Genomic DNA, 22,437 nt, shown 5'->3' on the forward strand with positions numbered 1-22,437 from the left:
AAAGGGCAGTCTATCCGAGGCCGGTGCTGCTGTGGTATTCTCATGGCACTAAGCCACCCACCGCACCGGAACTAACCGGGACTCACCATAAATAACCGGACCTGTTCTCACAATGTTCCTGTAAAAAGAGATGTTGTGGATAGTTTACATACAGGTTGTATACATTTGTAGCTATATGTACCACAGCTTGGTACTGTAATCATGAGAGGTTGTATACATATGTACCACAGCATGGTACTGTAATCATGAGAGGTTGTATACATATGTACCACAGCATGGTACTGTAATCATGAGAGGTTGTGTATATACAGTGGGGGGGAAAAAAGTATTTAGTCAGCCACCAATTGTGCAACTTCTCCCACTTAAAAAGATGAGAGAGGCCTGTAATTTTCATCATAGGTACACGTCTACTATGACAGACAAAATGAGAAAAAAAATCCAGAAAATCACATTGTAGGATTTTTAATGAATTTATTTGCAAATTATGGTGGAAAATAAGTATTAGGTCAATAACAAAAGTTTCTCAATACTTTGTTATATACCCTTTGTTGGCAATGACACAGGTCAAACGTTTTCTGTAAGTCTTCACAAGGTTTTCACACACTGTTGCTGGTATTTTGGCCCATTCCTCCATGCAGATCTCCTCTAGAGCAGTGATGTTTTGGGGCTGTCGCTGGGCAACACGGACTTTCAACTCCCTCCAACGATTTTCTATGGGGTTGAGATCTGGAGACTGGCTAGGCCACTCCAGGACCTTGAAATGCTTCTTACGAAGCCACTCCTTCGTTGCCCGGGCGGTGTGTTTGGGATCATTGTCATGCTGAAAGACCCAGCCACGTTTCATCTTCAATGCCCTTGCTGATGGAAGGAGGTTTTCACTCAAAATCTCACGATACATGGCCCCATTCATTCTTTCCTTTACACGGATCAGTCGTCCTGGTCCCTTTGCAGAAAAACAGCCCCCAAAGCATGATGTTTCCACCCCCATGCTTCACAGTAGGTATGGTGTTCTTTGGATGCAACTCAGCATTCTTTGTCCTCCAAACACGACGAGTTGAGTTTTTACCAAAAAGTTATATTTTGGTTTCATCTGACCATATGACATTCTCCCAATCCTCTTCTGGATCATCCAATTGCACTCTAGCAAACTTCAGACGGGCCTGGACATGTACTGGCTTAAGCAGGGGGGACACGTCTGGCACAGCAGGATTTGAGTCCCTGGCGGCATAGTGTGTTACTGATGGTAGGCTTTGTTACTTTGGTCCCAGCTCTCTGCAGGTCATTCACTAGGTCCCCCGTGTGGTTCTGGGATTTTGCTCACCGTTCTTGTGATCGTTTTTGACCCCACGGGGTGAGATCTTGCGTGGAGCCCCAGATCGAGGGAGATTATCAGTGGTCTTGTATGTCTTCCATTTCCTAATAATTGCTCCCACAGTTGATTTCTTCAAACCAAGCTGCTTACCTATTGCAGATTCAGTCTTCCCAGCCTGGTGCAGGTCTACAATTTTGTTTCTGGTGTCATTTGACAGCTCTTTGGTCTTGGCCATAGTGGAGTTTGGAGTGTGACTGTTTGAGGTTGTGGACAGGTGTCTTTTATACTGATAACAAGTTCAAACAGGTGCCATTAATACAGGTAACGAGTGGAGGACAGAGGAGCCTCTTAAAGAAGTTGTTACAGGTCTGTGAGAGCCAGAAATCTTGGTTGTTTGTAGGTGACCAAATACTTATTTTCCACCATAATTTGCAAATAAATTCATTAAAAATCCTACAATGTGATGTTCTGGAATTTTTTTTCCTCAATTTGTCTGTCATAGTTGACATGTACCTATTATGAAAATTACAGGCCTCTCTCATCTTTTTAAGTGGGAGAACTTGCACAATTGGTGGCTGACTAAATACTTTTTTCCCCCACTGTATGTAGCTATATGTACCACTGTAATCACAAGTCATTGTTTTCACTAATGTTTGTGCACAGCTATACATGGTGTGTACCACCAGCATGGAGCTATACACCCCAGAATGGAGCTATACACCCCAGAATGGAGCTATACACCCCAGAGTGGAGCTATACACCCCAGAGTGGAGCTATACACCCCAGAGTGGAGCTATACACCCCAGAATGGAGCTATACACCCCAGAATGGAGCTATACACCCCAGAATGGAGCTATACACCCCAGAATGGAGCTATACACCCCAGAGTGGAGCTATACACCCCAGAGTGGAGCTATACACCCCAGAGTGGAGCTATTCACCCCAGAGTAGAGCTATACACCCCAGAGTGGAGCTATACACCCCAGAGTGGAGCTATACACCCCAGAGTGGAGCTATACACCCCAGAGTGGAGCTATTCACCCCAGAGTGGAGCTATACACCCCAGAATGGAGCTATACACCCCAGAATGGAGCTATACACCCCAGAGTGGAGCTATACACCCAAGAGTGGAGCTATACACCCCAGAGTAGAGCTATACACCCCAGAATGGAGCTATACACCCCAGAGTGGAGCTATACACCCCAGAGTGGAGCTATACACCCCAGAATGGAGCTATACACCCCAGAATGGAGCTATACACCCCAGAGTGGAGCTATACACCCCAGAATGGAGCTATACTCCCCAGAGTGGAGCTATACACCCCAGAATGGAGCTATACACCCCAGAGTGGAGCTATACACCCCAGAATGGAGCTATACACCCCAGAGTGGAGCTATACACCCCAGAGTGGAGCTATACACCCCAGAATGGAGCTATACACCCCAGAATGGAGCTATACACCCCAGAGTGGAGCTATACACCCCAGAATGGAGCTATACACCCCAGAATGGAGCTATACACCCCAGAATGGAGCTATACACCCCAGAGTGGAGCTATACACCCCAGAGTGGAGCTATACACCCCAGATTGGAGCTATACACCCCAGATTGGAGCTATACACCCCAGCATGGAGTGCTTTCACTCTAATCATGAGTCATTGTTACCACCTATGGTACAGTGGCTTGCGAATGTATTCACCCCCTTGGGCATTTTTCCCTATTTTGTTGCCTTACATCCTGAAATTAAAATGGATTTTTGGGGGCTTTGTATCATTTGATTTACACAACAGGCCTACCACTTTGAAGATGCAAAATATGTTTTATTGTGAAACAAACAAGAAATAAGACAGAAAAACAGAAAACTTGAGCGTGCATAACTATTCACCCCCCCCAAAGTCAATACTTTGTAGAGCCACTTTTTGCAGCAATTACAGCTGCAAGTCTCTTGTGGTATGTCTCTATAAGCTTGGCACATCTAGCCACTGGGATTTTTGCCCATTCTTCAAGGCAAAACTGCTCCAGCTCCTTCAAGTTGGATGGCTTCCGCTGGTGTACAGCAATCTTTAAGTCATACCACGGATTCTCAATTGGATTGAGGTCTGGGCTTTGACTAGGCCATTCCAATACATTTAAATGTTTCCCCTTAAACCACTCGAGTGTTGCTTTAGCAGTATGCTCAGGGTCATTGTCCTGCTGGAAGGTGAACCTCTGTCCCAGTCTCAAATCTCTGGAAGACTGAATCAGGTTTCCCTCAAGAATTTCCCTGTATTTAGCACCATCCGTCATTCCATCAATTCTAACCAGTTTCCCAGTCCCTGCCGATGAAAAACATCCCCACAGCAGGATGCTGCCACCATCATGCTTCACTGTGGGGATGATGTTCTCGGGGTGATGAGAGATATTGGGTTTGCGCCAGACATAGCGTTTTCCTTGATGGCCAAAAAGCACAATTTTAGTCTCATCTGACCAGAGTACCTTCTTCCTTATGTTTGGGGAGTCTCCCATATGCCTTTTGGCGAACACCAAACATGTTTGCTTATTTTTTTTCTTTAAGCAATGGCTTTTTTCTGGCCACTCTTCCGTAAAGCCCAGCTCTGTAGAGTGTACGGCTTAAAGTGGACCTATGGACAGATACTCCAATTTCCGCTGTGGAGCTTTGCAGCTCCTTCAGGGTTATCTTTGGTCTCTTTGTTGCCTCTGATTAATGCCCTCCTTGCCTGGTCTGTGAATTTTGGTGGGCGACCCTCTCTTGGCAAGTTTGTTGTGGTGCCATATTCTTTCAATTTTTTAATAATGGATTTAATGGTGCTCCTTGGGATGTTCAAAGTTTCTGATATGTTTTTATAACCCAACTCTGATCTGTACTTCTCACAACTTTGTCCCAGACCTGTTTGGAGAGCTCCTTGGTCTTCATGGTGCCGCTTGCTTGGTGGTGCCCCTTGCTTAGTGGTGTTGCAGACTCTGGGGCCTTTCAGAACAGGTGTATATATACTGAGATCATGTGACAAATCATGTTTCACTTAGATTGCACACAGGTGGACTTTATTTAACTAATTATGTGACTTCTGAAAGTAATTGGTCGCACCAGATCTTATATAGGGGCTTCATAGCAAAGGGGGTGAATACATATGCACGCACCACTTTTCCATTATTTATTTTGTATAATTTTTTGAAACAAGTTATTTTTTAAATTATTTAAATCACCAATTTGGACTATTTTGTGAATGTCCATTTCATGAAATCCAAATAAAAATCCATTTCAATTACAGGTTGTAATGCAACAAAATAGGAAAAACGCCAAGGGGGATGAATACTTTTGCAAGGCGCTGAATATCACCTGAGAAACACCAGAGAATTATGATAGACTTCGTAATATCGTTATCTTGTAATCCTCCATGTAGTTTGTAATATCATTATCTTGTAATACTCCATGTAGTTTGCGGTTGATAAACCTCTGAATTATGGACTGAAGTGAAGCTGTTCTCAGCTCAGTTTTCTTTCCACTGAAAAGCCAAAAAAAATACTGAGAGGCAAATGAGAGGCCTGCCGTAGAGGGGGAAAAAAACACACACACACACACACACACACACACACACACACACACACACACACACACACACACACACACACACACACACACACACAGAGAGAGAGAGAGAGACGGAGAGCAGCAGCCGTCCTTCTGGCCAAACGAGTCCAAACTAATATTTAGCCGCTCTGATTTGTAGAGAGCTCTGGGGGCCCTGGCGTCCGGCCGGCCGGCTGGCTGCATAGGCAGGGGGAGGGAGGGGAGAAGGGAGGGATGGAGGGGTAGAGAGCGAGAGAGAGAGAGAGAGAGAGAGAGAGACAGACACAGACACACACAGAGACACACAGAGACACACAGAGACAGAGCCTCTTGTCCCTTCAGGTGAGCAGGTGCAGCCTTGTCTATCACAGATGCCCTGGGTGCCTTGTTCCATCTGACACCATGCCTGGAGGGCTACTGACCATGACCCACCCCATCCGGTCCGGTCCCTGCCTTGGTGCCGGCTGGGTCCACAGGACGACACAGGTGTGTCTTCTGCTACAGGGAAGCTGCCACTGCTAACATTAGTATGTACACCTCTCTCTCTCTCTCCATCCCTCCCTCCATCTGCCTGCTATGGAGCAACATGAATCACTGAGCGGGGTAATAATGTGAGGAGGGTGTGTTGGGCCAGGGGGGGCGAGGGGGCGAGGGGTGATGTTTAGGGAAATCAAACCATCCTTTATTTAAATCACACACAACAACAACGTGTTGAATTCAGGAGAGAGGACATGTTGTCATCCATCAAGTGTAGCCAGCAGGCCTGTCCAGGTTTGTATTAGTCACTGTTCTGTTTAGAGTGAACACCTTAAAGTGTCCTCTCCTCTCTGGGGTCTGTGTTACAAGGCCAATAGCTCGCTAACCTACTGCTCATTTACTACAATACTTTCTCTGTGAAGAGGAAAAGAAATGGGGAGGAAAGAGGAGAGGAGACATTTTGTTCCAGATGTGCTTAGTGAGTAAAATAAATAATACGAAATATAGCTCTCTCTGTCTCTCTCTCTCTCTCTCTCTCTCTCTCTCTCTCTCTCTCTCTCTCTCTCTCTCTCTCTCTCTCTCTCTCTCTCTGTGTCTCTCTCTCTCTCTCTCTCTCTCTCTCTCTCTCTCTCTCTCTCTCTCTCTCTCTCTCTCTCTCTCTCTCTCTATCTCTGTCTGTCTTGCTCTCTCTCTCTCTCTCTCTCTCTGTCTGTCTTGCTCTCTCTGTCTCTCTCTCTCTCTGTCTCTCTCTGTTTCTCTCTCTCTCTCTCTCTCTCTCTCTATCTCTGTCTGTCTTGCTCTCTCTCTCTCTCTCTCTCTGTATGTCTTGCTCTCTCTGTCTCTCTCTCTCTCTCTCTCTCTCTCTCTCTCTCTCTCTCTCTCTCTCTCTCTCTCTCTCTCTCTCTCTCTCTCTCTCTCTCTCTCTCTCTCTCTCTCTCTCTCTCTCTCTCTCGTTCTCTCTCTATATATATATGTATCTCTATATCTCTCTCTGCCTCTCTCTCTCTCTCTTGCTTCTCCTTCATTTTTGAACTATGGTCTTTCTCTCTCTTTGAGTCAACTACTCACCACATTTTATGCACCGCAGTGCTAGCTAGCTGTAGCTTATACTTTCAGTACTAGATATATTTGCTGATCCTTTAATTGGGTGGACAACATGTCAGTTTATGCTGCAAGAGCTCTGATAGGTTAGAGGATGTCCTCCGGAAGTTGTCATAATTACTGTGTAAGTCTATGGAAGGAGGTGAAAACCATGAGCCTCCTAGGTTTTGTATTGAAGTCAATGTACCCAGAGGAGGACGGAAGCTAGCTGTCCTCCGGCTACACCATGATGCTCCCCACAGAGTGCTGCTGGGGCTACGGTATACCTTCATTGCAAAACAGTGTGTTTTAATTTGGTGACGTGAATATATTTAGTATAGTTTTATCTAAAAATTATTCACTATTTTTATTTTTACGAAATTCACTTAGGAGGATGGTCCTCCCCTTCCTCCTCTGAGGAGCCTCCACTGATACACACATGCTGTGGGAATCCAGATAGTAAATCCTGATAAAGCTTTATAAGATAGGCTAGCTTAGATGTGACTGGCTCAGTTCTATGTCACGATCGTCTTGACGAAGTAGACCAAGGCGCAGCGTGTGAAAGAAACATGACTTTAATTAGTTGAAGCACAAGCACAAAACAAAACACGATCGTGAAGTCCACAGTAACACTGACTGAACACGGAACAAAAACCCCCCAACACAAGGTGAAAACAGACAGTTTAAATTTGGCTCCCAATCAGAGACAACGAGCCAACAGCTGACGCTCGTTACCTCTGATTGGAAGTCACTCATCCAAACAAAGAAATACAACCACATAGAACAACCCAACCAAACAGAACACCACGAAACGAACACACCCTGGCTCAACATACAAAGTCCCGGAGCCAGAGCGTGACAGTACCCCCCCCTAAAGGCGCGGACTGCGACCGCGCCTCAAAACCCCAAACAGGGAGGGCTGGGTGGGCATTTCTCCTCGGAGGCGGCTCCGGCTCGGGCTTGACTCACCACCCTTCCACAATCCCCCGTAGCGCCCCGGTCCGGTCTGACCCCGCTGGCTGGATCTGGACCGGACATAGACGGAGCGGATTGCTCAAACTCCGTAGTGGAGTAGCTGACCTGATCAGGCACCGGACTGACGACGCGCACCCCTGGCTTGGCGCGTGAGGCAGGAAACGGACGGACCTGGCTGACGATACGCACCCTTGGCTTGGTGCGTGGAGCCGGAACGGACTCACCAGGCTGGACGACTCGCATCCTTGGCTTGGTGCGAGTAGCAGGAATGGGCTGGATCAGGCTGACGACTCGCACCCTTGGCTTGGTGCGAGTAGCAGGAACGAGCTGGACCAGGCCGACGACGCACCCCGTAGGCTTGGTGCGTGGAGCAGGAACAGGCCGGGCTGGGCTGGCGACGCACACCGTAGGGCTTAGTGCGTGGAGCAGGAACAGGCCGGGCGGGGCTGGCGACGCACACCGTAGGTTTGGTGCGTGGAGCAGGGACAGGCCGGGCCGGGCTGACGACGCACCCCGTAGGCTTGGTGCGTGGAGCAGGAACAGGCCGGGCTGGGCTGGCGACGCATACCGTAGGTTTGGTGCGTGGAGCAGGAACAGGCCGGGCAGGGCTGGCGCACGCACACCGTAGGTTTGGTGCGTGGAGCAGGGACAGGCCGGGCTGGGCTGGCGACGCACCCCGTAGGCTTGGTGCGTGGAGCAGGGACAGGCCGAACAGGGCTGGCAACGCACACCGTAGGCTTCGTGCGTGGAGCAGGAACAGGCCGGACTGGGCTATGGAGACGGATAGGAGACCTGGAGTGAAGAGCTGCCACAACCCGTCCTGGCTGAATGCCTACCTTCACACACTCTGTGTGAGGCATCAGCACAGGACGTACAGGGCTGTGTACCCGTACTGGCATAACAGCACGTGACACTGGCGCAGGATATCCGGGACCGAGGAGAGGCACTGGAGGCCGCGAGCGCTGAGCCGGCACACTCCGTCCTGGCTGCATGCCCACCTTCGCACAACACGTGCGGGGTGCTCGCACAGGAACGTGCCGGACTATGCCGGAACACTCGCGGCACAGTGCGCATCTCCGCATACCGCGGAACCTGCCCAGTCTCATGCTGCCATGCCTGAGTACGGGGAGTTGGCTCTGCTCTCCATCCAGGCTCCGCCAACCTGCCTTCTGGCCCCCAAAAGCCGGTGGCCTCCTCTCTTAATCTCCCAATCCGCCCTGTGGCAGCCTCCTGCTGCCCAGTCGCCCATGCCGTGTGCCCCACCCTAAAAAATTCTTGGGGGTGCCTCTCGCCTTTCCGACCACGGCCCGGTTGACGCCGCTTCTCCACTCCTGCCTGGGTCTCCCCCTTCATCGCCCTCCGGTACCGGACGGCCTCCTCCTCGGTAATCTGCCCCCAACCGAGGAGGACATCCACCAGCGTCACCTCCTGCGTGTGTTCCTGGACACGCTGCTTGGTCTTTGTATGGTGGGTTTTTCTGTCACGATCGTCTTGACGAGAAGTAGACCAAGGCGCAGCGTGTGAAAGAAACATGACTTTAATTAGTTGAAGCACAAGCACAAAACAAAACACGATCGTGAAGTCCACAGTAACACTGACTGAACACGGAACAAAAACCCCCCAACACAAGGTGAAAACAGACAGTTTAAATTTGGCTCCCAATCAGAGACAACGAGCCAACAGCTGACGCTCGTTACCTCTGATTGGGAGTCACTCATCCAAACAAAGAAATACAACCACATAGAACAACCCAACCAAACAGAACACCACGAAACGAACACACCCTGGCTCAACATACAAAGTCCCGGAGCCAGAGCGTGACATTCTAGCTCTGTGGTAGCATACAAACACACACACACACACACACACACACACAAACACACACACACACACACACACACACACACGAACACACACACACACTGCGATCTGCAGACTAGCTAAAATACTATCTAAAAGGTTATTTTTCAAAGAGAGATGAATTTGTATTGAACATTTCATTAACCAGGTCAGTCTAAACTGAAGATAACCTGCAGCAGATTAATTGATATTGAACCTTTCTTTAACCAGGTCAGTCTGAACTGAAGATAACCTGCAGTAACCTGTTTTCTGTCTTGTAACTATCTCTGTGGGTTGTGGAGGGTTTTTAGTCTCACCCTTCCTACAGTACTTGACATTTCACAAGTGGCTGCCAAATGTTTGTTTGTGTCGCGGTGTGGGTGTGTAGTCTATTGTAGCTGTGTAACAGGGAGAGAGAGGTTGAAAACCACTTCTCTGACCCTCCCTTCTATGTACGAGCTTAGTAAAGAAAAAAAAAAAGACGACATCGGCTCTGCTTTTACAGACTCACAGTAGTTTTCAGGATCTCCTCTGTCACCTGCTCTGCAGTAGTTTTCAGGATCTCCTCTGTCACCTGCTGGAAGGTAGTTTTCAGATGCTGGCTCTGCATTTAGCGATTCGTTCCAAAGCTTTCTGTAAATCTGTGCGTCATACAACAACCGCTGTAACCACACTAACTCTCTTTACCATGACATTAACTACCACCACTATTGACAAACTCTCCTGATTTTAAAACAAAATGCATTCTGGGTTTATATTAGCAGTCCTTGTTGTGTTGGGGTGCCGTCTCCTTGTCTAGCTAGCGCAGTAGGAGAAGTGTGTTTGTGTGTTGTGTGTTTGCATGCGTGCATGTGTGTGTTTGTTTGTGTGTGTTTGTGTGTGTGTGTTTGTGTGTGTGTGTTTGTGTGCAGCAGAAAAAGAGCGAGAGAATGTCACCCCTAGTCTCATATGTCATATTGTTAGTCATAGATATGAGGTGAACGCCTCAAGGTCGCCTGGCTCGCTCGGCTCTCCGACATGAATAATCTATAAGAGGTTCCCTCCTCTGACTAAATGCATGGAAATGTGTCTGGCATGGATTATTTATGCCTTAATATGTGTCCAGTGAATGGACAATCTGCTGTGAGAGAGAGGACAAGAGACAGAGAAGGGGGAGAGAGAGAGAGAGAGAGAGAGAGAGAGAGAGAGAGAGCAAGACATACAGAGAGAGAGAGAGAGAGAGAGAGAGAGAGAGAGAGAGCAAGACAGACAGAGATAGAGAGAGAGAGAGAGAGAAGAGAGACAGAGAGAGAGAGAGAGAGAGAGAGAGAGAGAGAGAGAGAGAGAGAGAGAGAGAGAACATTGCCAAATGCCAGCTTCATTATCTAGGTCTGGCAGGCCACACATCCTCTAAGATTGTACGTCTGACACAGGTTGATGGTGGATAGTGGACAGCAGTGTTAGTAGAGGTTTTAGTAAGGCAGCTTTCAGAGTATAGAGGTTGGTGCTGCTATATGATCACCACTGATTGATGTGGTGGTGCAGGGTTCAGAGTATAAAACCCCTGCATTGTTTAAAGCAGGGGTTCCAATACCTTTTCGATGGGGGCGAACCCTTCCATCATTGGGGAAAATCCCGCGCCCCCCCCACCCACCCCTGCGCGCGTTCGCAAGTGCCACATCTATTTCTATGGGCTAAAGCACTGTTCATGACACAAAACTGTTTTTGTCGGTCTTGTCGGTGGAGAGAATTGACGTTTAAACTTTATTTCCCACAATTCTACACATTTTGTCATGTGGTGCAAAGAACATGTTGCCGTTTTTAAAGCACATTTTCTTACAGTTCTATACATTTTGCCATGTCTAACGTGTATTGGTGAAATTTGAGTGACAAAAAAGTTTTACAGCAATATTTTTAAAAATAAACACAAATAAAACATTAGCTGACATTGGCTAGTTGATCTGGACATTTGACAAGTTATAAAGAGCTCTCTAAGGTATGCAATAACAAAGGAACTGATGATCCATTACCCGATTTAGAAATGTCACCTTGTGCATTCTACTATTACAACTTTCAACAGTAAGTTTCAAGAGCCCCAGACTTTGGGAACCACCGGTTTAAAGCATTGTGCTTAAGCCATTTTGTGTGTGTTTGTGTGTCTCTCTCTCTCTCTCTGTCTCTCTCTCTCTCTCTCTCTCTCTCTCTCTCTCTCTCTCTCTCTCTCTCCCTCTCCCCCCCCCCCTCTCTCTCTCTCTCTCTCTCTCTCTCGCTCTCTCGCTCTCTCGCTCTCTCTCTCTCCCTCCTCTCTCTCTCTCTCTCTCTCTCTCTCTCTCTCTCTCTCTCTCTCTCTCTCTCTCTCTCTCTCTCTCTCTCTCTCTCTCTCCCTCTCTCTCTCCCTCTCTCTCTCTCTCTCTCTCTCTCTCTGTCTCTGTCTCTGTCTCTCTCTCTCTCTCTCTCTCTCTCTCCCTCTCCCCGCCCCCCTCTCTCTCTCTCTCTCTCTCTCTCTCGCTCTCTCGCTCTCTCGCTCTCTCTCTCCCCCTCCCCCCTCTCTCTCTCTCTCTCTCTCTCTCTCTCTCTCTCTCTCTCTCTCTCTCTCTCTCTCTCTCTCTCTCTTCCCCCCCTCTCTCTCTCTCCCCCCTCTCTCTCTCTCTCTCTCTCTCTCTCTCTCTCTCTCTCTGTCTATCTCTCTCTCTGTCTCTCTCTCTCACCCCCAGCCTCTCTCTGTCTCTCTCTCTCACCCCCAGCCTCTCTCTGTCTCTCTCTCTCACCCCCAGCCTCTCTCTGTCTCTCTCTCACCCCCAGCCTCTCTCTGTCTCTCTCTCTCACCCCCAGCCTCTCTCTGTCTCTCTCTCTCACCCCCAGCCTCTCTCTGTCTCTCTCTCTCACCCCCAGCCTCTCTCTGTCTCTCTCTCTCTTCCTTTGTGTGAGTGTGTATGCTCTGTCCTGCTCGTCCAGTTGACTCCATCTTGTCTTGGCCAGTCCTCCTGCTTCTTCTCTTCTCTCTCCAGTTCAGTGCTTTACCAGGGAAATGTCAGCCTCACTGTTTGGCCTTCTTCAAACATTTGTGAAGAGTTAAACGAATCTCTCTGGCTTAGAGGAGCCAGTCCCAGAGCACAGTACAGTGCAGGCTGCTGACCTATAGAGCTCTGCAAATACGTGTGTGTGTGTTTGTGTACACAGCAAAGACTTATTTGCTTCATCCTCACAAAGAACAGTTCAAGCACATCCCGTCAGCTGGGAAACAAAACTCTAATCTTCTCCTGTTCATGGTTCAAGAAAGAACCCCTGTGACATTTAATGTCTCCAGCCAGAAGAAAGAACCCCTGTGGTATTCAATGTCCCACACTCATAGAAAAAAAGGGTCCCAAAAGGGTCGGCTGTCCAAATAGGAGAACCCTTTTTGGTTCCAGGTAGAACTATTTTGGGTTCCATGTAGAACCCTCTGTGGAAAGAGTTCTACATGGAGCCAAAAAAGGGTTCTACCTGGAGCCTAAAAGGGTTCTACCTGGAGCCTAAAAGGGTTCTTCAAAGGTTATCCTATGGGGACAGCCGGAGAACCGTTTTAGGTTCTAGATAGCACCTTTTTTTCCCCCCAAAAGTGCAGCTAGAAGTTGAAACAAACCCCTTATCCCAAAAACCTGCTCCTTTAAAACCAAACCTCTGGGACTGTTATTGATTTGCCAGCTAGACCACTGGGAGTTATTCAAGCGCCATGATAACTCACAGGTCACTTCCCCCCTGCTCAGACTTTGCGTGCCTCAACCAGTGGTTGCGTGCCACGTCACTGGCTATGCCTTCGGACACCAGATGACTGTTATCTATGATGTGGGTTAGCTGATATGTAAATTATCTATCCAGGCGTTGGAAGATCTGGCATGCGGCTGGGCAACGGCTGGGCAGAGGAACAAGCCCCCTGTGATCCACCTGGGCTAAGTGGCCAACCAAAAAACACTCCCAGAGGTTTGTTTCTGGGACATAACAGCAGTGGGTAATGATATAATACTGGATGTACATTAATCTCAGAACAAGCATGAGCCTTCTTCTCTAACGAGCGCCAAATGAAGACGTCACTGGAGACAAGACGAGGTTGATTAATGAGGATTAGAAGGCCAAGTGGTGATTGCCTGTTTTCAGAAGAGCTCTGTCCTCGTCTCGTCTGAGAGCTCTGAGATACCTTGACTCTCAAAATAGGATTGGGCTGAGATGAGATGAGTGGTTGTAATGATGTAAAGGTGAATACCTCAGCTTCCTCTCAGGTTATACCTCAGCTTCCTCTCAGGTGAATACTTCAGCTTCCTCTCAGGTTATACCTCAGCTTCCTCTCAGGTTATACCTCAGCTTCCTCTCAGGTTATACCTCAGCTTCCTCTCAGGTTATACCTCAGCTTCCTCTCAGGTTATACCTCAGCTTCCTCTCAGGTTATACCTCAGCTTCCTCTCAGGTTGTACCTCAGCTTCCTCTCAGGTTGTACCTCAGCTTCTTCTCAGGTTATACCTCAGCTTCCTCTCAGGTTATACCTCAGCTTCCTCTCAGGTTATACCTCAGCTTCCTCTCAGGTTATACCTCAGCTTCCTCTCAGGTTGTACCTTAGTCTTCCTCTCAGATTGTACCTTAGTCTTCCTCTCAGGTTGTACCTCAGCTTCCTCTCAGACTGTACCTTAGTCTTCCTCTCAGACTGTACCTTAGTCTTCCTCTCAGACTGTACCTTAGTCTTCCTCTCAGACTGTACCTTAGTCTTCCTCTCAGGTTGTACCTTAGTCTTCCTCTCAGACTGTACCTTAGTCTTCCTCTCAGGTTGTACCTTAGTCTTCCTCTCAGACTGCACCTTAGTCTTCCTCTCAGGCTGTACCTTAGTCTTCCTCTCAGGTTGTACCTTAGTCTTCCTCTCAGACTGTACCTTAGTCTTCCTCTCAGACTGTACCTTAGTCTTCCTCTCAGACTGTACCTTAGTCTTCCTCTCAGGTTGAACCTTAGTCTTCCTCTCAGGTTGAACCTTAGTCTTCCTCTCAGACTGTACCTTAGTCTTCCTCTCAGACTGTACCTTAGTCTTCCTCTCATGTTGTACCTTAGTCTTCCTCTCATGTTGTACCTTAGTCTTCCTCTCAGGTTGTACCTTAGTCTTCCTCTCAGATTGTACCTTAGTCTTCCTCTCAGACTGACACCTTAGTCTTCCTCTCAGACTGTACCATAGTCTTCCTCTCAGACTGTACCTTAGTCTTCCTCTCAGACTGTACCTTAGTCTTCCTCTCAGGCTGTTGAGCAGTTGGAGATGGTTGTCTTGGTAACTGAGCCAGTTGGTGATGGTTGTCTTGGTAACTTCATGTCTCCTCACATTTCATATGAGTTTGTTGTTACTTACTTATGTACTCCTTCAGGCTGCTTCCTGGTTAATACTCTTTATAACATTCTGCTAGTTGAGTTCCTGGTTAATACTCTTTTATAACATTCTGCTAGTTGAGTTCCTGGTTAATACTCTTTTATAACATTCTGCTAGTTGAGTTCCTGGTTAATACTCTTTATAACATTCTGCTAGTTGAGTTCCTGGTTAATACTCTTTATAACATTCTGCTAGTTGAGTTCCTGGTTAATACTCTTTTATAACATTCTGCTAGTTGAGTTCCTGGTTAATACTCTTTTATAACATTCTGCTAGTTGAGTTCCTGGTTAATACTCTTTATAACATTCTGCTAGTTGAGTTCCTGGTTAATACTCTTTTATAACATTCTGCTAGTTGAGTTCCTGGTTAATACTCTTTATAACATTCTGCTAGTTGAGTTCCTGGTTAATACTCTTTTATAACATTCTGCCAGTTGAGTTCCTGGTTAATACTCTTTTATAACATTCTGCTAGTTGAGTTCCTGGTTAATACTCTTTTATAACATTCTGCCAGTTGAGTTCCTGGTTAATACTCTTTATAACATTCTACATCCTTTAGTTGGGGTAAGGAGGGTCAGACACTGGACCACTCAACCCTGAATAAGCTATACACTGGCTACTTAATAGTTGTAGTGAGTGTCTTGTTAGCGCACTTTAATTGCCTCCTTTATTTGGGGTAAGGAGGGGGAGTCAGAACCGGAATGGGACTTTAGTATAGAATGGTTACTTAATAGTTGTAGTGACGTCTGATAGTCATAGCGTCTACATAGCTACTGCCTCATCTCATCAGCCTGTATTAGGCCCCTAGCAGGGAGATATCCCCTAAAAGCTTTCATCTATTGTGGATTTTATTTATTTATTTCTCTCTCTCTCTCTCTCTCTCTCTCTCTCTCTCTCTCTCTCTCTCTCTCTCTCTCTCTCTCTCTCTCTCTCTCTCTCTCTCTCTCTCTCTCTCTCTCTCTCTCTCTCTCTCTCTCTCTCTCTCTCTCTGCGACATGGCAAGAACGGAACAACAGCACACTAGAACACAGAACTAGAACGTCGGAACACCTCTGCTCCGATTATTCGTCATCCTCGAGAATCTTTCAGGTGTAACACAACACACTGAAAACAATGTGTGAGTCCCAAATGTCACCCTATTCCTTATATTTGGTGCACTATTGGGTCAAAAGTAGCGTACTATTTAGGGAATAGGTTGCCATTTGGGACAAAGACAATCACTAGAAGGATTAAGGTATTTTAGTTGGAGAAAATAACTTTCTCTAAGTATTATAATCTAGCATTGAATTATGTGTTTCACCACATATCGAAAATAAATATGCAAAATATTTATTATAAAATGTGTTTATTCCCTGGTTATGTTTTTGGAGGGGAGAGGAAGAGATGTCTAATCAATGGTGTTAATTGGGGCACTGGTTGGATGTCTGGCAGGCAGATTTTGGTGTTAATTAATATGAAATAAACAGATAACAAATCAGACTGTTAATTGAACTGACGAGGAATTGAACTAAGCTCAGCAAAACTGATTTATCTCTCTCTCTCTACCACTTCCTCTTTCTCTCTGTCTGTCTGTCTCTCTCTCTCTCTCTCTCTCTCTCTCTCTGTCTCTCTCTCTCTCTCTCTGTCTCTCTCTCTCTCTCTCTCTCTCTCTCTCTCTCTCTCTCTCTCTCTCTCTCTCTCTCTCTCTCTCTCTCTCTCTCTCTCTCTCTCTCTCTCTCTCTCTCTCTCTCTCTCTCTCTCTCTCTCTCTCTCTGTCTCTCTCTGTCTCTCTCTGTCTCTCTCTGTGTCTCTCTCTCTCTCTCTCTCTCTCTCTCTCTCTCTCTCTCTCTCTCTCTCTCTGTCTCTCTCTCTCTCTGTCTCTCTCTCTCTCTCTCTCTCTCTCTCTCTCTCTCTCTCTCTCTCTCTCTCTCTGTCTCTCTCTCTCTCCCCCTCTCTCTCTCTCTCTCTCTCTGCCTCTGTTGTCTACCACTCCACCTGGTCAATCCTCTATTGTGGACAACAACAGCTGCTCAGCAGTTGGATTTTTACACTTAGATTATTTTCTTCTTTTTAACTTTCTGTTTTCCAAAAGAGAAAATGTGTTGTCATCCCCCCTACACACAAACACACACACACACACACACACACACACACACACACACACACACACACACCCACACACACACACACACACAACAAAAACACACACACACACACACACACACACCACACACACACACACACACACACACACACACACACACACACACACACAGCTTGGAGTAGCTTAAAACACCCCACTAAGGGATGAAAGCAGAGAGAAAAACAACAACAGTTCAGTTTGGCCAAGGCCAGGCACCATATCACAAATGTATGTCACTGAGCTTTGAAGTCATCCTAGGCAGGCCCAGCCGGTGTCCTCGCCAAGCGCCTTGTGCATTTTCCCTCTCTCTGTCTGTCTGTCTGTCTGTCTCTTTGTGAGTGTCTCGTCTCTCTCTTTCATCTCTATTCAGATTAACCCACTCTGTGGATTATTATGGGAGCCTGGTATTGATGCTGTATGAAATGGATCCAGCACTGCAGCATGGTGTGTGTGTGTGTGTGTGTGTGTGTGTGTGTGTGTGTGTGTGTGTGTGTGTGTGTGTGTGTGTGTGTGTGTGTGTGTGTGTGTGTGTGTGTGTGTGTGTGTGTGTGAGAGAGAGCCTCTCCCTGCTGTACTGTACACTACCACCTCCCTGATCAGGGGAAAGAAAGGTCTACTCAGCTGGTCTACTCAGCTGGTCTACTCAGCTGGTCTACTCAGCTGGTCTACTCAGCTGGTCTACTCAGCTGGTCTACTCAGCTGGTCTACCCAGCTGGACTCAGCTGGCACTCAGCTGGTCTACTCAGCTGGTCTACTCAGCTGGTCTCTCAGCTGGTCTACTCATGTGGTCACTAGCTGGATCAGCTGGCTGGCTGGTCTGCTCAGCTGGTCAGCTGGCTATCAGCTGGTCTACTCAGCTGGTCTACTCAGCTGGACTCAGCTGGTCTACTCAGCTCCGTGCATGTTCTCGTGCTTTGTAAGTGGGGGGAGTAGGGGAGAGTGTGTGAGGTCGGGCGTGTGTCTGGGTGAGGGAGCGTTGGGAGAGTGTGTGAGGTCGGGCGTGTGTGTGGGTGAGGGAGCAGGGGGAGAGTGTGTGAGTTCGGGCGTGTGTGTGGGTGAGGGAGAGGGGGAGAGTGTGTGAGTTCGGGCGTGTGTGTGGGTGAGGGAGAAGGGGGGAGAGTGTGTGAGTTCGGGCGTGTGTGTGGGTGAGGGAGCGTGGGGGAGAGTGTGTGAGGTCGGGCGTGTGTGTGGGTGAGGGAGCGGGGAGAGTGTGTGAGTTCGGGCGTGTGTGTGGGTGAGGGAGAAGGGGGGAGAGTGTGTGAGTTCGGGCGTGTGTGTGGGTGAGGGAGCGTTGGGAGAGTGTGTGAGTTCGGGCGTGTGTGTGGGTGAGGGAGCGTTGGGAGAGTGTGTGAGGTCGGGCGTGTGTGTGGGTGAGGGAGCAGGGGGGAGAGTGTGTGAGTTCGGGCGTGTGTGTGGGTGAGGGAGCGTTGGGAGAGTGTGTGAGTTCGGGCGTGTGTGTGCAGCCTTTCATGTCCACACAGTCGGGTCACTACAGGCTCTACTCCCCAGGCTCCCTCTAGTTAGGACAGTGACAAACAAACTACTGGTATGAATGAATATTCTCTCAGAAAGATAGCAGTTAATCACAATGCAAAACTAACTCTCTCAATCTCTCCCCTTCCCCCTCTACCTCTCTCTGCAGAAGAAGACTGTGTTAATTGCACAGATGAGTGCAGAGTCCTAGGCCACTCCGACCGTTGCTGGATGCCGCAATTCCCAGCGGGAGGGCGGGAGGTGGAGGAGCCAACCAGGCAGAGGGTGTGGACTACCGCAACAACATGTTCGTCCCCCGCGGGGATGGAGGCTGCCATGGAGACCACAGAAACGTACGAGACCGTCAACCCCAACGGGAAGAAAACCTTCTGCACCTTCGGGAAGGAGCGTCGGGACCACACCATTTTAGTGGCTAACGTCAAGCCTTACCTGAAGGCCAAGAGAGCCCTCTCTCCGCTTCTCCAGGAGGTCCCCTCAGCCTCCAACTCCCCCACTAAAGGCTGCTCCTCCTCCTCCAACAACTCCCCCTGCGCCTCCTCCACTAAATCCCCCGCAGACGGAGCCGAGACGAAACCCACCCCCAGCCACTATTGCTCAGGCCCCCCCGACGGGCAGTACCACTCCCCCAACAAACAGAGCAGAGACCCAGGCCTCCTTCACCACCACAACCCCCATGGCCCAGCCTACCCTTCTCTCTCCTGCGACCCGGTGGCCAAGGTTCTAGCGGAGGCCCGGTCCCGGATCAGCCAGGAGGCTGGGGTGGGGGTCAGGGCGGGAACAGATATGGACTGTGTTCTGGAAATGGAAGGGGGGATCCACGGAGGGGGGGAGCTGGGGCGGGACGGGGTCGATGCAGACCAGGTGGTCAGAGACATCGACAAACTGCTGCAGGACTGCAGAGGCAGCGAGACAGCCACCGGCACTCTCAGAAGAAAGTGATAGACAGGGTAGAAAGAGAGAGAGAGAGAGAGAGAGAGAGAGAGAGGGATGAAGGGATGGTGGGAGGATGGATACTCTCCACCTTTAAGACTGCCACAGCCATCTAAACAAACAAACAGAACACTGCTGACCGTCACATGACCTTATCTTTGACCTCAACTTGGAACTATGGAAGGAAGGACCACGTGTTGGACTTTTTCCCTGTCGATATCGCCAGGGTACGTTTTCAAAAGAAAAGAAAAATAAAGAAAGACTGAAGGACTGAAACATGGACAGCTGAATTCAGGACTGAAACATGGACAGCTGAATTCAGGCCTGAAACATGGACAGCTGAATTCAGGCCTGAAACATGGACAGCTGAATTCAGGCCTGATACATGGACAGCTGAATTCAGGACTGGAAACTTGGACAGCTGAATTCAAGCCTGAAACATGGGCAGCTGAATTCAGGACTGAAACATGGACAGTTGAATTCAGGCCTGAAACATGGACAGCTGAATTCAGGACTGAAACATGGACAGCTGAATTCTGTTGAACTTCTTTGACTCTTTTTTTGGATTCTTTGGGAATGACAGAATGCTGGGCAGCTTCTGTCTGGCTCCCTGCAAGCTTTTAATCCAAGTGGCAACCAGCTCATTGTTAGTGTGTGTTCATGCTGTTTCCTTTGCCAGAACAAGCCTACACATCCGTGTGTGTGTGTGTGTGTGTGTGTGTGTGTTGCTTACGTGTAGTGTGGTCGCAGCCATTGGCTTATCGGAGGATTATTATAATGGTCTATCGTGACAATCGGAGGACAGATCCTGAGACCGGAGCAGACAGAGTTGGTCGCGACAGCAGAAAGAGACCAACACTTTTCTGAACTTTTGTAATATTGATGTTTAAAGTGCAAAAGGAGACAGTATCTTAAACAGGTGGGTCATTCAGGGGTCTGGGACCGGGGGGGGGGGGTTCTAAAATGTGTAAGCATATTTCACCTGTCCTATCCTGTTCTTTGTAGTCACCTGTGGAAGCTGTGTAACCCTGCCGTTCTAATTAAGCATTCACATGGAACATTCCAGACTGGAGAAGTCTAACACACACACACACACACACACACACACACGCACACACACACACACACACACACACACACACACACACACACACACACACACACACACGCACGCACACACACACACACACACACACACGCACGCACACACACACACACACACACACACACACACACACACACACACACACACACACACACACACTGTGTACACACACGAGTATAAGCGCCTCATCAAACTATGCCATCAGCTTCCTGTTCCTGTATAGTCAGTCTATCTGTCTGAGCCTCCCCATCTTCAGCTATCACAATCCTGTACAAAGGGATATTCTTTTTCCTTCAACTGTGAAAATACATATCTATAGAAAACATACAGATTAATATATGTACTATCAACTGTTGTATAGTGTCCATATTCAAAAAATATTTATACATTTTGTTAAAAACAAATGAGGGAAAAAAAAAAAAAAGTGCTCCATTTGAAAAACATGTCCTGAAGTTGAGGTGCAGTTGACAGTTGGAGATATTTATTCAAAACACTTTGCTAAAGGACACTGGTCACTGCTCCTGTTTCAAAGAAAAGAAAAAACAGAGTCCCTTCACATCACCACTATTACACAATATCATTATATGTGCAACAATGTATCAAATTTAATGTGTTTACATCAACAAAAAAATATTGACTTATTTTTATTGATTTTTCTGCAATTTCTGTGCATTTGAGCCAAATTGTTACATGTACAAGAGCTATATTGTGTATTTTATTAAATTAATATATTGTTGTGTTGCAATATACATGGCCTTATATTGTATTTGGCAACCTTGCCTTAGTAGCTTGTCGAACTCTATGAGTTTAATTCAGTTTGGAAATGTGTCCCAAATAGCACCCTATTTCTCTGTGTAGTGCACTACTTATGTCCATAGGGGACACTCATAGGGCTCTGGTCAAAAGTAGTGCACTACATAGGGAATAGGGTGCTATTTAGGACTCAAACCTCTGGGTTTTTGGTCTGTGTGTGTACTCCTCTCTGCTTCACGTCTCTCCTCTGTTTCTAACCTGAGATCACAACGAGTCTTATATATTAGAAAACAAAACTTTCCAGCTTTGATGTGCCAGCGCATTTATACTACAGACAAACAAACAACAAAATAGCTACAACAGCCACGTTCAACAACAGCTGGAGTATTTTGACTATTAAAGCACTATTCATATTTTTTTCTGGTGGCAGCTGATTTTATTTGAATGAGATTTATTGTTCTTTACACTCTGAGTTTAGATTTATTGTAATTTTTTTCCCTAAATACAAAACTGCCATATATCTGATGTGGAGTTGTTACCATGGCGATTATATACAGTATAAATACAGTGTGTCCCAAATATCACCCTATTCCCTATACAGTGCTTTACCTTTTGACCAGGGCCCATAGAGCTCTGCTCAAAAGTAGTGCACTACACAGGGAATAGGGGCCATTTTGGGATACAGAACAACTACAGCTTATATTGCTACTGTTCAGCTCGTGGCTCCAGACAAAGCACTGGTCCAGAATAAAGAATGTGTGTTTTATATAAAGGACCCAAAAAAATTAAAAAGGTGCTATGTGTTCATTCCGTCTGTCCTACCACACTGTTCAATACGTTATCATCACAATTCCCTACCACACTGTTCAATACGTTATCATCACAATTCCCTACCACACTGTTCAATACGTTATCATCACAATTCCCTACCACACTGTTCAATACGTTATCATCACAATTCTCACACTTTTGAGGAGAAACCCCAACGATCACGAACTGATTTAAATGTAAATGTGTTTTTTAAATGTTTGCTGTTTTAGCTGTAGAAGTAGGTTTTAAATCATGCGTTGAGTTATGGTTCACGGTTTATGTCACTATTTAGGAAACAGGGGGCCATTTGGGACTCAGATATACTATTGTGTCATCTAAACTGTGTTGCCCGGGGTGACAGCTAAACTGTGTTGCCCGGGGTGACAGTTAAACTGTGTTGCCCGAGGTGACAGTTAAACTGTGTTGCCCGGGGTGACAGTTAAACTGTGTTGCCCGAGGTGACAGTTAAACTCAAATCAAATCAAATCAAATTTTATTGGTCACATGCGCCGAATACAACAGGTGCAGACATTACAGTGAAATGCTTACTTACAGCCCTTAACCAACAGTGCATTTATTAAAAAAAAAAAAAGTAAGAATAAAACAACAACAAAAAAG

At 47.2% G+C, this 22,437-nt stretch overlaps 1 protein-coding gene across 1 annotated transcript in view; it reads left to right on the forward strand.

Annotated features, from left to right (window-relative positions):
* Positions 1-19,565, forward strand: part of LOC121573283 (protocadherin-17) — a 162,815-nt gene extending 143,250 nt beyond the window's left edge. The window contains 3 exon segments of the mRNA XM_045222431.1: positions 18,370-18,452; positions 18,455-18,514; positions 18,516-19,565. Coding sequence (XP_045078366.1) covers positions 18,370-18,452; positions 18,455-18,514; positions 18,516-19,160 — 788 coding nt within the window. The 3' untranslated portion in view covers positions 19,161-19,565.
* The last annotated feature ends 2,872 nt before the right edge of the window (positions 19,566-22,437 follow it).

This window comes from Coregonus clupeaformis, chromosome 9 (genome assembly GCF_020615455.1).
Source record: "Coregonus clupeaformis isolate EN_2021a chromosome 9, ASM2061545v1, whole genome shotgun sequence".
Lineage (NCBI taxonomy): Eukaryota > Metazoa > Chordata > Actinopteri > Salmoniformes > Salmonidae > Coregonus > Coregonus clupeaformis.